Consider the following 16,688-nt stretch of genomic DNA (forward strand, 5'->3'; position numbering starts at 1 on the left):
GAGACCTTCATTTTCCATCCTGTTCTTGGATGGCTAGCTAATATGGCTGTTAAAGACATGAGCACAGTCGGGGTGTCAGAGTTTAAAGCTGAAATCACAAAGTAGCACTGTTTTGTTGAATGGGAGATGGCTCAATCTAGCTCCAAATCGGTGGCATGCAAGTTATTGTCTCTGTCTTCCAGATGTATTAATTTTTGCTAAATCTTTTTTAATCTCAGTTTACTGCATTAAATCATAGAGTGGTTTGGAAAGAAACCTTAAAGATCATCCATTTCCACTTTACTAGATCAGGTTGCTCAAAATCCCATCAGCCTGACCCTGGAAACTCCAATGTGGAGAAATATTTGCATTTCCACAACAATCTTAGGTGGTTTTCAGAATGAATGCAGTCAAAGAGAAGGTGAAAATGAGTTGATCTACTAAGAATAGAAGGAGGCAAGACATGGAGCAGTTTTAGAGACAGTAAAACCAAAAGGGTCTGATCTTCTGGGCAAGAGAAAGAGCACCTGCGTTTGATGAAGTGTGGAGGTAGCTCTGGGGCAGAGCCAGGACCCACCTGCCCAGTGGGAGAGGAGCAGGGTCACTAATGCATCCTGCTGGGCTTGGGGATGTCAGAGGAAGGCAGTGGCAGAGAGGTTGGCTGTCTTTGGGCAAGGTCTTCTGTTGGCAGCTTCCTTCTTGGCAGCCTGAGTGCCTCCAAGGGAGCAATAGTGATTGTAGTAATGTTCTTTGTTCTGTTAGTTTAGGTACCACTGCATAAGAGCAGAGACCTCTGCAATATCTCGATGGTGCATACTGTGAGTCTGAAAGATGGCTGTGTCTCTATTTTTGTATGGCAGTGCTGCTTGAGTGCACTGTCCTGTGGCTTGTGTGCTGCTGGAGCTAATTGCCCCCCTGGCTGTAAAGCTAGCTGTAGCTGTGTGCTGCACTGTTGCTGGAGGTGCAGATGTGCTACTGATGCTGTCTGTTGGAGCTGCTGGCCCGGAAGGCACAGACAACAACAATCATAGCATTATTTATTCATACATTCAGACTTCTGGATTATGGTCATCTTCAGTAGTCTCAGTGCACATCATTGCACAATGCTAGTTTTACTAGCTGCCTAACTGCCGGCTAAAGATCTACTGTCTTAACTGTGAATCCAGATCACCTATATCAATAAGAGCTGCATTTGCTGACAGGGACCTTTGAGATGTCCCTGACTGTCTTTGCAGTGAATGCCAAGCCTTATGACAGTGAGCTGACCATATGCTATAATGTCTCATTTCTGGTTTTTGTTGTGGGTTTTCAGTGTGATCCACCTAAACTTGCTCAGACTGCCAGTCTGCAACGTGGAGAAATGCTGAAGAGGAGGGGCGGTCATTTAGGCTGCTGCTCAGATGAGTAATTCAAAGTGAGGTAATGAAACTGCGTGCTGAATTGTTTGGGTGGATGTTGTCTTCTTTACGACATGGTTTTTATTTTTCCCCGTTCCTTCTTTGCACTGCTTTTCATTTGCTTTTCTTTTTGAGAATACAAATAGTAGCATATGTTTGTATATACTCGAGTTCTGCTAAGTTTCTCAACACATTAAATGTTGCTAGGATTGTGTGCAGATGTACACTTGAAGATACATCTCAAATGTTTATGCAGTATAAATCATAGTTCAGACATGAAATTAAATGAATAATGTTAGAAACAATCTTGCCACTGCCCCAGACTTAACCAAGAAGCACCTTACAGGCGCCATGTAATCAATTTATTCTTCTATTATATTGCCAGCCATGCTGTTATTGGTTATTGCTGGGATTGGTGTTAGAGCTGAGCAGCACAAAAGGTGGCTTAACTTTTCTTTTGTAACTCTTAAAACAAGTTGTATAGCCAGAAACAGAGCAAAACATTGTCCCTGCTGAGCTGCAGGGGAATTCTGGGTGGTGCTGTACTCATCTCTGTGTCTGCCAACCTGAAACACTGTGCTGCATTTGTGCGTTAGTGGATTGCTTGATGTTTGTCTAGAGCACTTCCTTCCAGTCCAGAATGGTTCTTACTGTTGGATAAGATTTAAGAGCTGTAGGAAGGAGGTAAAGGTAGAAAGATGGTTTGCACGTGCTGTTGTTAGGGGTTTGAGATGCTCTCTGAAGAGGAGGCTCTCGATTGCATATTGTGTTTCCAGAGCAAGCCTGGAATAAGCAGGAAAGGAGCAATGCTGCTATGTGGAGAGCTGTGCTGTTGATTTTTGTGCTAACCAAAGTAAGTGATAATTGGATTCAGTTACTGATGAATATATTTAGCTACAAGGTATGGTTTGTAGCTTGTGGTAGCAATGGTAATGGGAGGATGGTTGGACAGGATGATCTTATAGGTCCTTTCCAACCTTGTGATTCTATGATTCTGTTTATACCCTGTGGGAAACTGATTTGTGCACCATCCCCCACTGGAGGAAGTGGAAGCATAAATTCCTAAGAGAAATTAAAGGCTCCTTTGGTAAAATAAGGTGTGATACTTTTCCCGCCCCCCATTGCTGCTTGTCCCTGTAGACAAGATGGGACCTAGAGGAAATTTCCACTGTCAAGTAGTTTTTTCGTTAGAGTTGTCTTGGAAATGGGAAGAATATGAAGAATCTGTGCTGCAGAAACAGTGTATTTGTTAGATCTTTTCTTGTTAATTTGGGGCAGGCCATGGGGTGGTTCAGGTGCCAGCTGAGTGTACTGAACTGGGAGGAAAATTGTCTCGGTGCAGCTTTAACTGTGAAAGCAGGAGTTGAATGCATGTGGACTGCAAGCAGTATTTATACATGTGCTGCATGTGTTCTGAATTAAAGCACATTCTTCCCTCTCCCCACATTCCTGAAATCCCACAGCAGAGATTTGTCCCGTATTTCTCTCTAAAAATTTGGCTGTAAAGCACTTACAATGGGAGAGGAGAGATTCAACCTGGTGCCTGGCCCCAAGAAGCCATAGTGACTGTTCCCGTGTTTTGCTCCTTTTCTTCAGTCGTGTGCACTGTATTCATTAGATGTTTGCTTTGCTTGCCCGGAGGCTGTGGGGAGCAGCCCCCCACGGGGTGGTTGGTGCATCCCACGTGGAAGCATTCTGCAGGCTCAACACAGGCTGGTGAAATGCATTGGAGATTATTCGTGCTATTTTTCAGTGTCATCTGCTGATCTGGCAAAGTGAGGGAGCATTGTGGGAGAAGTATTTCTAAACATTTGCCTTTTCTATCCAGACAGTTGGTTGTCCAGGGCCTGAAGCTGATGTGAACAGAAAGGTGTTTTGAGTTTCCTCCCATGTGTACAATGAGAGTCTTTGTCTAAGACAGATATATATATTTTTTCAAGTTTTTGTTGTGTTTATTTGACAGCTGTTTTCTGCTCCAAGCTCTTGTGATACCATTCCAGTTTTGTTCTACCATCTCCGTTACCCAGTCACAAGTCAGCCAGCAGCTGCTTATGAAAGTGAGTCACTCTCAGAGCTCGAGGTTTGATGACAAAATGACCACATAAATCCTAGTGAGGCGGGTTGGGCACAGAGCAGGCGGTGCTGTGGTATTGCCTGCAGCCTCTGCAAGGACCACCTACAGAAAGTGAGGGGTTGGGCAGAGCAAAGAGGATGAAGGGTGGAGCTGCAGGAGCCCATGGTGCCCCGAGAGGAGCCTGTCTGGCTCCCACACGAGGCTTGCAGGGCACACAGCATTCATCCTGAGCCATGTTGTGAGCAGCATGAGCAAGATGGGTTGCCCAGCCTTGGTGATGAAAGCCCTGATAGTCTTTGCCACCACACTGTGGGCAGCGTGGATCACTTGTTGTGTATGTTGTTCCCAGTTCATCATGTTCTTACAGGCATTGCCATGCTTCAGAGACGAATTTAGGGTTCCTGGTTTTCTAACTGTGACCTTAGATGGCCATGTGGCAGCGTGCTTGGATGTGCCTGCTGATGTCCCAGTTCTAACTGTTGAAGAGTATTTATTATCAGCACCATATCCTGTCCAGCCGAAAGAATAAATGGGCTTCTTTTAGAGAAATACTTGTACCCTGGTACTAAATCTTCTTCCAGAAAGATGAGCTCATGCTACAGACTTACACGAGACCGTGGTAAGATGGGACCGAACTCCTGCAGCTGCTTTTTCTCTCTAACTCTTGTAAGCATCGCATAGGTGACACGCTAAGGAGCTGAATGATTTATTGCCATAGGTTCTGCAGAGAAAAGTGGTATGAGCCCAAAGGGTTGTACCAGAGACTGCTCCAGCTGCCAGTACGGTATGAAAGCCTGCGTCCCTGGTCCGAACAATTAAAATATAGTTTGATCCTTATCTGGTAAGAAAAACACTGGATTATCTGGGTTACACTGACTGGAATTGCTTTTGTTTAGCAGAATTTTGGGACATGTAGGGGAAAGACAAGAAATTCCATTCATACTCACAAATGTCATTTCTTGTTACGGCATTTTTATTGTTATTGTTTGTTTTCTATTAACTATCAGGTGATTACTGTTGTTCTGCCTAGAACAGCTTTTGAGTTCAGAACCCTCTTAATGTCAGTCATTTTAGTGATTGCATTTGCATTCTGATCCCATTTCGGATTGCACCTGTACATTTGATATTTGGGTTCAGTGACATTCGATGAGACGAGGATCAAAAGGCTCACAGGCATTTTTGTATTTACAAAACTGGAGGGTCAGATTAGGAAGGTCTTCTTTCATGTTCTTCTCTTGTTAATAAACTTTTCTTAAAGCCAAAGGAGGAAAAAAAAAACCCACAAAATTTATACTCTTACCATGAAAGTGTGACGTGTCCTTTTCAGCATGGGGCAAAGAGGCGGCTCTGAAAAAATGCAAAGGGAGTCCCATCTGAAGGAGGAGGAAGGAGCTGTTAACTTCTCAGTGGGCCCTGAGCTGGATCTCTGCAACTTCAGGTCTCTGACGTTCTGTACATTGGCTTGCTGTTTGAGCAGCCTTCATTATGGGGCCAGTTTACTGCATGGCTTTGAAGCATCAGCTGCCAAATACATTCTGCGACTTAATGAGAATGATTTATTTTTGTTTCCAGAGTATTGGGAGTGTTTTCAATATTATTATGGATAGAAAGCGCTAATTATTCCCTCCTTGTTCTCTTTCCCAGACTATCTCCACTTGGCTGTATGAAGTGTGTGTATTGTCTGAGCTGCTGGTAGTTGCCCAGCTGACTGAAAAATGTCCATAAGAGGCTGTGATACGGCCTGGCTTATCCAAGCAGAAGGTCAATAGGCGTATTCACTTTCTCTTACATTAACAATCTCCCATGCTTAGTATCAGTGACTTGATAAGATCAGCTCTTTGCTAAAGCTGCCTTTTACCTTTTAATCCTCTTCCCTTCCCCGCAGGCTCCTGCTGGTTGTGCCTTCCTCTCTCACTGTTCACCAACAGATGTGCAGCATCAAGTGTGGGCTCGCCATGCAGTGCCAGCCCCTGGCACGGCAGTGAGAGTCTGCAGGTGAACGGCTCAGTGTGCTTGCTCATGGTGGCACCAAGCACCAGGGATATCAGCTGTGTTTGAGAGGATGAACCCAGTGCCAGATTTCAGCCGCGAGCAGAACTTTGGCTATGTTTGAGTTACTGTACAGGCTCTCAGATTATCCTTGCAGGTGTGTCAGAAAGATAGGCACAGAAAGAAATGTTTAGGTTTGGTTTCACCTTACTGTAGATCAGAATGAGTAATTTTAGTGTTGAAATATAGGCCACCGAAGGAGATTACCTATAATGTTAGTTTTCCCGTGTTAGTCCGGTGATTTCCTTGCTGATCCAGCATGAAGGAGAAGGAGTGAGATGTAGAAAGAAATTTAAACTTTGTTATATGTTATTTACATTCCTCTTCTGCCTACTGTCTGTCTGAATGTGAAAGTGGAATGCTGTGTGTTAATATATGGGACCCAAGAAGGAACATGCATGAAGTGTAGATCATCCTTCCTGTTCTCAGCTGGTCTTTGTGTGTGTGTGTGTGTGTGTGTGTGTGTGTGTGTATCTGGATGTTTTGCTGTTTGCATTCAGACTGAAGATAACAGCCCTGTTAAGTGCTTATCTTAGGAGGCTGTAGAAAGATGTCAGTTATTGGTGCATGCCTTATTAATTGTGAAAGCGCGTGAACAGTTATTGGTTCTGCTGCTTCCTTCTTTATCCAGGCTGTCTGCAGTAAAGTGAAACAAAAAATCTCAAGGATTTCCAAGTGAAATTGCTGAAACAAAGAAATTCTGTGCTATGTGGATAATGTAATTCATGGATTCATGCATTAAGTTTTAAGCCTAGCTTTCTAAAGATCTGAGCTTTATGGGATTACTCCACTAGTCCTATTAGAATTGTTTCTTAATTTGTTGACCGATTAAAAGGCATGTTGAGAAGTCAATCTGCTTTGTTACCGTTTGTTGGTTTTTGTTACTATTTTGTCAGCTTTGTTAGCACTGAGTAAATATGAGCTCCTCTGAATGCTTCTTGTAACAGCACAAAGTAATCGTTACCTATTTTCTGGAGGCAGGGATGTGCAGGGAGGGAGGGAATTGGAAGCACAGTGAGGCAGCTGTGGGGAGGATCTGCTTCCCCAAATGATCCTAGAAGTGGGGAGCAACTGGGCAACCAACCCTTAGCAGGAAGCCATCGCATGGGCTGAAGAGCTCTTCTGTTCTGTGGGGTGGTTGTGTCTGTACCTTTACCCTGTTCCCCAGACCTCTTGGGTTGGGCAATGAGGTTCTTCTGCTTCTGTCAAGGATTTTTGGTGTAATTGGTCTGGTGCTACTTAAACAAAATGTGTCTCTACCAGGAAATCTCATTATAAAATGAGGATAATCAGGAAATACAAGCTGTCCATGGGACTGTTATTCTTTCCATCTACCTGTAATCTGTTAACTTCACATCTGCAGGAGCCCTTGGCCTGCCTGGAGGCACACAGGTGACTGGATTTCATTGTATCATCCTAGTAACAGGAGCTAGAGACGGGGGACTTCTAGGTAGTATTGGATGCTGTACCTGTAAGCTGAAGTGGGTGATGCACCTGAGCTATGGGCCTGGCAGGAGAAGTCCTGGCTGATAACTGCTTACACATCTGTACTTGTCTGCTGTTGGAGGCTGGGACTGTGCTGCAGGTGGTGTGAGATGCAGTGTGACCTGGGGCATACGGAGGAGATTTGACTCTGAACAGGAGCTCTAATACAGACAATTGACAAATGCCTAGTTTGCCTTCCATGCCTACCTATATAAACCAGTATTTTTAGCAATAATCAGCGCTCCTGTATGTTGCTCTGTATGTGACTTTTAGTGTGTCACATTTGTCTTCTGCTGGCCATGAGGCAGGTCTGTGAAAGAGAGAATTCAGGGTAATGGAATTTGCATACTCAGAAGTCATTGCAAACGTCCATGAGCTTTGAATCGTTAACATAATGTATTCAAATACAATCTAGCTGTCAAAAGAAAATGTGAAAGCCCTTCTAGAAAGGTGAGAGGCCAGGAACAGCCTGAGCACTCATGCAAGTTTTGCAAGCTGCAGCACTGATCTGTAATTGGAGGTAATTTGTGTATTCTGTAGGAAACAAGCATTAATTTGCTTAGTGATCTTTTTGTTTAGTGTGTATAAGTAGGCACTGGCTCATGGACATACGTTTTCATGCAGTTCTGCTAGGTCTTGATGGTCCTTCTGCATAGATATCTCTAGCTGCTCTGAGTCTTCTATGTGTGTTTCCTGGTTGTGAAGTGGTTTTGGAGCTCTGCAGCAGTACATCAGCAGCAGACCTCAATGCAGCTGTTCATAAAGCAGAGTTTGTTACCCACTGCTGTGGCTGGTGCCGTTTTCCCTTTGAAATGGGTAGCTGGGGTAGAAGTTTGTGAGGTGTGATCTGATGTAACAGTGCAGGGAGTGGGAAAAATGTCTTTGTATCATGTTGAGGATGCAGGGAGCCGCAGTCAGAAAGCACCTGCTGTTGTTTGTCATGTCCATAGCTAAACATCATCCTCTTGTTGCTTTAATCTTCTTGAAAGGAATCAATCAGCTTTTCTCACCCGGGATCTCTGGTAAATTAATATGATTTTTAGCATAGAGCAAACGCTTGTGATCTTCACGTAGTGTGATTAGATTGGTGAAGTGTGGGAAGGTTCTGTCTGTGTCAGGGCTGGAAAGCTGCGTGGTGTCTCGTTCCTTCAGCTGCAGCCCTGGCTCCCTGCCCTTCCTTTCCCTTTCCTCTTCCAGAGGGTGATTCTCTCTGTTTCCTGTTAGCAGATTTCTTCCCTTGATACGGTATCTTCATTCCAATGCTAAAATAACTTGTGAATGCTTCTTTTGGAGAGGAAATAGACGCTGTGAATGCTGTTTATTTATTTTGTTAAGGGACTCTGGGGAGCACAGTGTTATGCAGAGGGTTCTGCATAAGCTGGAAACTGGAAGAGAGCGGAGCAAAGGGTTGTTTTTTGCAGGAGCAAAATTGGCCAAGATCTTCATTTGATTAAGATGAATAGGCTCTTCTTTGGGGGAGGCTCTTGTTTGTATTCACACACAAACAATGTTCTGGGCTGAACTGACATTCTGCTTTGTGTTTCTGATGTACCTATACAGGTAGGATGCATTATGAGAGAAGAGGTGGCAGGCTTCTGTCTTTCTGTAAAGCACGAGATGTGCGGCTCGCCTACATGCAAGATGAAGCTCCCTTGCTGGCTGCTGTGTATTTGTGCCCTCATCCCTGATAATTGGATTAGGCAGGCATATTTGTCTTGGGTCTGTGAAACCAGCCTTGTTGGCCTGAAAGGCCCCCATCAGAGACATGCTGCATCAACCTGCCTCTGTGATGAAGCAGTGTAGAAAGTAATTAAATGATAATTCTGGGGAAAAAAGGACTTAAGAGCGCACACCATGATTGAGGTGACAGCGTGCTTTGCTTGGAGAGCTCATGATGATGGCTGCTGCACATTTATTACTTCTTTGTATTTTCTTTGATTTAAAGCATAATGCTAGTAATCTAATTAACATTGAATTGGTTTCCAGTACAGTAGCTTGTTTGGTTCAATAAGAACACATTTATACTAAAGGTTAATGAAAAGAATTTTACTTTCATTGAATTCATTAAAAATGGTTCTACAATCAACGCTCGCTAATGGAAATAGGATTAAATATTCATGTCTATAAATTTCTCTTGTCATTTCTGATTTTCCTTGATCTCTGCCTCCACGGGTTGGATCCTGAAAGTGTCTGCAAGCCCTAATGAAATAGCAGTTTGGATATTAGTTGAAGAGTTATCCTGTTTAAGTAAGAAGACCTGCCCGTGTGTGCATTGGATGTACAGGTTTCTGGTGCAGGTGGGGACAGGTAATAACTGCCATTTCTTCCCTCTGTGTTTGCAGGCATACTTCCGACAGGGCGTAGCCCTTCAGTACCTGGGACGCCATGCAGATGCACTGGCAGCGTTTGCATCGGGGCTGGCGCAGGATCCCAAAAGCCTGCAGCTTCTGGTTGGCATGGTCGAGGCTGCCATGAAGTCTCCCATGCGAGGTAAGTGCAGATGGAGAGACGTGTGCTCCTGTGGCCCTGGCTTTGTTTGCACTTGAAACAGTTTCCCACAATGCTCTGTTGCTTGGCCATTGGGTACACTGAGAGTCTTAAATGCTTAGGGCCAGAGTTTGCCCAGAAGAGCGTTCAAGCAGCTTTTCCACAGTAATAATGTTTTTCAAAACACAATGTTCCAGAAGGCAAAAATCTGTTCTGCCCGTTCACTTGTATTTGGGAAGAACATTGACATAACGTGGAGCTCGAGGTGGTATTAGCTGTAGACTGTTTTGCTTCTCTTTCATAATTGTCCCCGTTTTAGAGGGAGGTGGGAGTATCCTCTTTATTCCATTTCTCTGTTGCTGTGTTTCTTTTGCAAGCTCTTTGTTGTTGTGTCCTAGCTGTATTTCCTGAGGGGGAGCGTGACAATTCCCATCCTCAGCAGTGCATCCCCAGGGCTTGGGGGTCAAGAAGTGCTGAAATGAAAAAATATTCCCTTTAGTGTTTCATTTTTTTACAGTGTTGTTTTTTTTTTCCCATCCTTTAAAATGAATTCGTTTAGTATTTTCCATCCTGCGTAGCAGTTAATGTGTGAAGCTAATTTCATTTGGTACCCAAAGGTACTGTGGCTGCTGCTTAGAATGCAGGTGACACAGTATTTCTGTCTAAGCATCTCCAGATTTAACTGGGTGATCTTACTGTCCCGCCATAGTGCAGCTGTATATCTATATTGCTGCTCCCTACTGTGCTTCTTGGTGTTGATGCTTGCCAGTTGTTATCTTCCCACTGAGTATTTTGGCAGATTTTAAATTAGCTCTGCTTATAAAGTATTAGTTTTAATTTGAGTGTGTATGTACGCTGTACTCCTGTAATGAATATTCAGGATCTTGGTCCCACTAGGCTACGCATTGTGTGTGCAAGCACGTATTTGTTACGTTTCATTCTGGCCCCCTTTACAAGAGCTTGCTGCCTTGGAGGGACACCTGTTCAGGTGTTATGGGGTAAAACCTGTCGCTTCTAATTTGAACCCACTGGATGATTGATTATTTGGAGCTATTGTGAGACTGATGTGAGTGTTTTCTTCCTGAGGAATAAGAGGGGCAGCTGTGAAGGCAAGAGTTATAAGTACTAGTGATGTGCTAAAGATTATTAAATGCAGGCCCTCAGGGATTCAGGAAGCATAGGCTCATGATATGTAGAGGAAGCTCAAACTCCCTTCCACAGTGAGTGATCGGAGTTGTTACATCTTTTACCTGGTTGTGTCTTTTCCTTCACCATTCACTGCAAGAGATGTGATGGCCTCCATGTCTGCCCTTCCATTACCATGCTTGCTCTCCCCATCCCACTTGACTTCATAGTTGCCAACAGCTTCCCTCTCTCTCCCTATGTTTGCCCGCATTACCTAGCTAGAATCGTAAGCTCAGGAGCTGAATTCGTACCTGCTCTTGCATTGTCATGGCTGTTAACTGGGCCCTTTCAGTAATAGTTAATTTTGTGTCCTGGTAGCACATTACAGGATTTCTGTCCTCTTATGTCTGCATTTAATCCTAGAATCTGGATTGCATTTGTTGCAAGTGTTAAGTATCTGTTGTTTTTTTTATATGCATAGTGAATATAGAGAGGCAGAGCTGATGAAAACAGGAAGCAAATGGAGTACTGTAGAATGAGACTGATAGGAGTTCTTGTACTGTCTTCCTGGAGTATTTCCTGCAGGAAAAGCACCAACGTGCTTGTTGATCCGACCTGTTCTGTTGTGCTTGTACTGGGTATTACATGATGTATTTGAGCTCTGAATTCCTGTAATAAATTCTGGTTTGATTTGGGCACTTTGGCTCTTAATTCATTGTGTCATTTGATTACCAGAAAGGAGGATGAAGTGTTAGGCTGATTTCTGGATGCAAATAACTTAGTTTGTTGAGTAACTCTTCTTCCATTCTTGTATTTTAGAGTCCCTGGAGCCAACCTATCAACAACTGCAGAAGATGAAGCTGGACAAGAGCCCTTTTGTTGTGGTGTCTGTGATTGGCCAGGAACTTCTGACTGCAGGCCATCATGGGGCCTCTGTGGTTGTACTGGAAGCTGCCCTGAAGATTGGCACTTGCAGCCTAAAGCTGCGGGGATCGGTGTTCTCTGCGCTGAGCAGTGCTTATTGGTCCCTTGGGAACACAGAGAAAAGCACCGGATACATGCAGCAGGACTTGGACGTAGCCAAGACTTTAGGTAGAGTTCTCATCTCATTCATTCGAGTGCTGGATTGGTGCAGATGGAAGAGATCGATAGCTGTGTGAACAGCCAGAATCTCTGTATAACACTCAGGTTTCCGTGGTGTATCACTAGCTGCTAAATCAAATGTAAAATTTGAGTGTGCGGAGTACAGCTTGTGCAGCCTCCATGTGTGAAGATGTTGATGATCAGTGAACATGCTAAGGTTTTACAGGGTTCTCTACTGTCTTGTGTATGGGGATAGATCTTACCTTCTGTGGAGAAGTGCTCAAAACCTTAAATGAGTCTTAAGTGAAACAGTCTTTTTTTTTCATTCTTTTCTTTTCCCCCAAAATTAGATAGAAAAAGGCAGCCAGGCTGAGTTTCTGAGGCTCAGAAGGCAGCAATAGATGCACTTTGTTTCTGAGCTGAGCTGCAGAAATGCTTTCTGGAGAAAACTGGCATGCTCTTTATTTCTTTTTAGCTCAAACCATTCACTTGTTTCCACACAGAGATTGCTAATGTTGAACAAAGAATAAACATGGAAGAATGGGAGCTGCCAGGTGTTAGGCCAAAGAGGAAATCCACATAATTCTAAAAATAGATTGAGGGTTATTGTAGAAGTTTTTGAAGGTCAGGGAAGAGGATGAGGCTTGGCTGCACAGTAAAAATGAGGACGAATTTGTTCTGATCTTGGCTCTCACATTGGAGATTCACTACACAGTGTGTTCTGGTCTTTCTGCTCGATTCTTCTGGTGACTCTTTGTTTGCTAACCTTACTTTTGTTTGCATTTGACTCAGGTGACCAGACGGGAGAATGCCGAGCTCATGGCAATCTGGGCTCCGCATTCTTCTCCAAAGGAAATTATCGGGAGGCCCTTACTAACCACAGACATCAGCTGGTGCTCGCCATGAAACTCAAGGACAGAGAGGTAGGAAGATTATGAAATGGACCGTACTCTGAATCAGTGCTGTATGATTTTCTAAAAAAGATGCAATCCTGTCTGGAAGCCTTGTATGTCTGCTTTGCTATTCAGAGAACTTTTAAGCTCTGTAATTCCTTTTCCCAGCCTCTCACTTGCCTTTTTTTAGTGGAAATGATGTGTTCTGTTAGATATGGTATGTGTGTTCAGGTGGCATGAGACTTGGTTGGCACTTGTCTGTTCCTCCATTGACTAGGGGGGGCTTATCTACGTGACTGAGCAAGTCTCTCTCCCTGCACACTGCCCATAGTCTGCAGGTAAAGACTTGCTGAGTAGGCATCAATACAACATCTCTGCTGTCGAGCGCTGGCTGTCATCAGCTCTCACTTTCCATGAGGTGTGTATGCTACTGATTTGAGCTCTGTTCGGGTGCATCTTGTGTTGTGTCTTTTCCAGGCAAGTAATGAGCTGGGTCTCTGCCCTGAAAATTCATAGTCTGCGTAAAATGTGGTTTGTTTAAAAAGTACTGAGAAGAAAAATAATCCATGCAAACCTTGAAATACAGCGTCGTGTAAAGTGTAGGTGTTGTTTGGACTGAATCTGATTTGTCTTTACCGTTTACCATTCAGCTCTCTAAGTGTTATGTTGGGCTTCCTGCCAGTCCAGAGAAGCATGGACTGAAGAGTCCGTCCCAAGAGATTTCCACTGAAGGGTCACTATAAGGACAGAGCCATAATTTTAGTGCAGATTACAGAAACAAGAGATTTCTTTTCCTCCTCCAGTGGATTCCCCTCTGCTGGGAGTGGGAAAGCAGCGAGCGTGTGGGTTGCGTGGCAGACGAGGAGTGGCTGGAAGCAGCAGGGCAGGTGTGAATGCTCACTACATGTGAGTGGTTCTGGGGAGACAGAAAACTGGGGAACAGGTTTGCCATTGAAGACCTATTGAGAAAATCAAGTAGTTCAGTGCTTTGCTGAAGTTTTCTTTTGCAGTTTAAACAGCAATTAAACTTTGTCATGCTGCATCTTTCTGTAGTTTCTGAAAGGACTGACTGGGGGTGGGACCTGCTATAGGCATTTCTGTGGTTATTCTACCAGCTGGAAAACCTCATGAATCACTCCTGATCTCCCTATTTCTGTTCATATAAGACAGAGAAGCTGTTGCTCATCATTGTTTTTCTTGGTTAGGAGTCTCTGTTCTTGCTAAGAGTCGAATCTGTGTAGCCGTTCCTACTCGGCGGTGTTTCTCAAAGCAGCAGACACCCCTCCCCCAGTGCTGGGGAGGGGGCTGAGGAAGGAAATTGCAGGAAGCTGCCGGGAATTGCTGAGAGCACAGCAGCCTGCCTGCACTGAGACCCTGAAGTGGCCCAGGGAAGCACGTGCTGATCTGTTCCGCTGACTTCAGGCTGCTGATCTAAACAGATCCCAACAGTCGATCTGGGAGGAATCCAGATAATGAAGCCTAATCATGATAGGTCTTAGTTTATAAACTGACACATCTGGGTACGTAATTAACAGTTATTGACAACAAATGACTGCTTGGTTTAGAAAGAAAGCTGAGCTTCTTGGATTTCCTGTAAGGATGTAACCACAGGAAATTAATTTGGCGCTTTCTTATGACATCATTTTGACCACAGAGCTTCCTCTGAACAGAAAGCTGTTTTTCTTGGCCTCCTTTGCAGACATTTTTATAATGCAAATACTATAAAGTTGCAGTAGTGCTGATGTGAATTCCACCAGAAGGGAATTTGGTGTGCAACTGAAATGAGGTAATTGTTTTACCTCAGAATTGTCCAGAGAATTGGCTTAAAAGGTAAAAAATGTTCCTTTGTATGTGAGACTGCTGTCCTCAGAGGGAGCGTTGGGTTCTGAGGCTGCAGAAGCAAATGGCTGTACCAGAGGCTTCTGCTGGGTCAAGTAACCCATAAACTCAGGAGGAATTTGTAGAGGGTCTGGCTGTAACGTTCAGGTGTCTTCTCTTCCACACATGCCTTCAGAAAGGCAGCTTTGTCACCTGAGTGGGGAATCATCTCAGCTGCTCAGATGGACTGAAGGTTTATCTTTCTTTCTCCGTGACATGGAGAGTCTGCAAAGCTCCTTGAACAAGCACCATGTCATCCCAAGCACAATACCTGTGTGCAGATATGTCATCCTCTCTTTACAGCCACAATGTGGAGGGAAAGTTCAGGCTGGCTTCTGACATTTGGAATGAGGGCAAGAATTAAATTAAAAGTGGAACTCGTAGGTTGAGATAAAACTATTTACTAAGATAAAGAAGAGGGAAATGATAATAGTTATCACTTTACATGTATGTATATGAATGTATATAACAAGTGCACAAGCAACTGCTCACCACCCTCTGACCAGTGCCCAGCTAGTGCCATGAGCAGCAGAAGAGAAGAGAAATAACTCCCACCTCCTTCACAACTCCTACTGCATGATGGCATATGATATGGAATATCCCTTTGGCCAGTTTAGGTGAGCTGTCCTAATTCTGTTCCCTCCTATCTCCTCGCTGAGAATAACCTTGGTTCTGTTTCGTGCTGCCTGGCAGCAACTATAAACATCAGTGTGTTATCGACATTGGTTTTCTCCTAGAACCAGAAACACAGCATCATACCAGGTACTGCAAACAAAACTCCATCCCGACTGAAGCTAAGGCAGTAGTCTGTATCTGTCTATGAAGATGAAATAGAGCAGATTTCAGTATGGGCTGTCTTGGCCTGCTGCAGGCTCTGAGGTTGTCCTCAAGTTGAGAATCCCAGTGAAGTCTGTGCTGTTGCTCTTACAATGTTCTCTCCTGTACTGGCTGAAGCAAAGCTGCTGTGCATGTGTCTGTCCACACTTCAGACATGCCACTTGGCAGCTGTTACTTTACAGCACCCAGGTAAATCGTGTAAGGTTTGATGACACCTTCCTAAAGGTGCACAGCTTGTTAGAGCACTGATGGCCATCATGGCCATAGCTCTGTTTGTGCGTGTTAGGGAGCACATCTTTGGGCATTAGCTTCAATTAAGACCTACCCAGTTGATGTGCTGTGATGGAAATGCAACGCTGTTGGGCTGGTGGGGCCCTGTTGGTATAGGCTTTTCTTTTTCTTGTTCAGTGTTATAGTTTAACCATTTCTATCCTGCAATACTGACATGCAGTCCAATGCAGGGGTCCGAACTCATAAACAAGGACAAAAAGATGTGCTTTCTAAGCCAGCCCTCTGTTGTGGAATGGAATGTTGACTTTGTTTCCTTACTGCTAGAATGTGCATGGGTAAAGAGATAAAGCTGTATCCTACAGCATTCCTGTGACATGTTTCATATTTTGTATTATAAAAATGTCAGTGCACATTGTCTGTTCATTAATGTGCCAAAGAAAGTACATACTGGCAGATTGGGCTGTTGCCCTTTTTTCCAGTTTTTACACAGCACGCATGAAAGGGCAGGGAGTTTTACACTGAGAGATACCCTAAACCAGCAGCCAGGGTAGTCTTTGTGTGGGAGGAAGAGTGACAGATTGTATTAAGAGGGAAGACCAGAGTTATGCTGTTTTAGCTCATCGTCTTTACATGTCACAGAAGCTGGCTGCGAGGAGCATAAGAAGCTTGAAGGCGGGGAGGTTTTCCTCAGAGACAGCTAAAGCCTGCGGTTATATTTGTACAGTACTTCTATCAGAAGAGTTATTTTTCTGCGCCAAAGGAGATGCAATAGGGAAAGACTTGAAGCTGAATGTATTTAGGCTAGAAATAAGATCAAAAGTTGTAATGGTGAAGGTAATCAGATGTTGGCAGACTTTGTATCGCTTGGAGACATTAAGTCAGAACTAGTTGTCTGTTCAGTGTGCACTTGCACAGAACAAAGCTGTGACCTTATTAAAGAAACCACTGTTAAATGTTGTAGTCTAAGCTATCTGGAAGCTGCAATGAGGTCACCTCTGCTCTATGGTACCAAGTTGGAAATCACTGAAGATTAAATATCCAGGGCAGGTTTCACCTGTGACAGTATGGCAAAGTACCAATAACTGACAATAGCTCTACTTAAAATGAGGAGTGAGACAAACTGCTGATGCTTCCTGGGGAGACTGTGGGCAGAAGATTGGATTCAGTAAT

The 16,688-nt window shown here is 44.0% G+C and overlaps 1 protein-coding gene across 3 annotated transcripts in view; it reads left to right on the forward strand.

The window, feature by feature from the left end:
- Positions 1–16,688, forward strand: part of TTC28 (tetratricopeptide repeat domain 28) — a 120,367-nt gene that overhangs the window by 55,841 nt on the left and 47,838 nt on the right. For all 3 annotated transcript variants that reach the window (XM_072350894.1, XM_072350895.1, XM_072350896.1), the window contains 3 exons: positions 9,327–9,474; positions 11,416–11,688; positions 12,472–12,602. In XM_072350894.1, the coding sequence (XP_072206995.1) occupies positions 9,327–9,474; positions 11,416–11,688; positions 12,472–12,602 (552 nt within the window). The remainder of the gene's footprint in view (positions 1–9,326; positions 9,475–11,415; positions 11,689–12,471; positions 12,603–16,688) is intronic.

Source organism: Excalfactoria chinensis, chromosome 16 (genome assembly GCF_039878825.1).
Source record: "Excalfactoria chinensis isolate bCotChi1 chromosome 16, bCotChi1.hap2, whole genome shotgun sequence".
In the NCBI taxonomy this organism is placed as follows: domain Eukaryota; kingdom Metazoa; phylum Chordata; class Aves; order Galliformes; family Phasianidae; genus Excalfactoria; species Excalfactoria chinensis.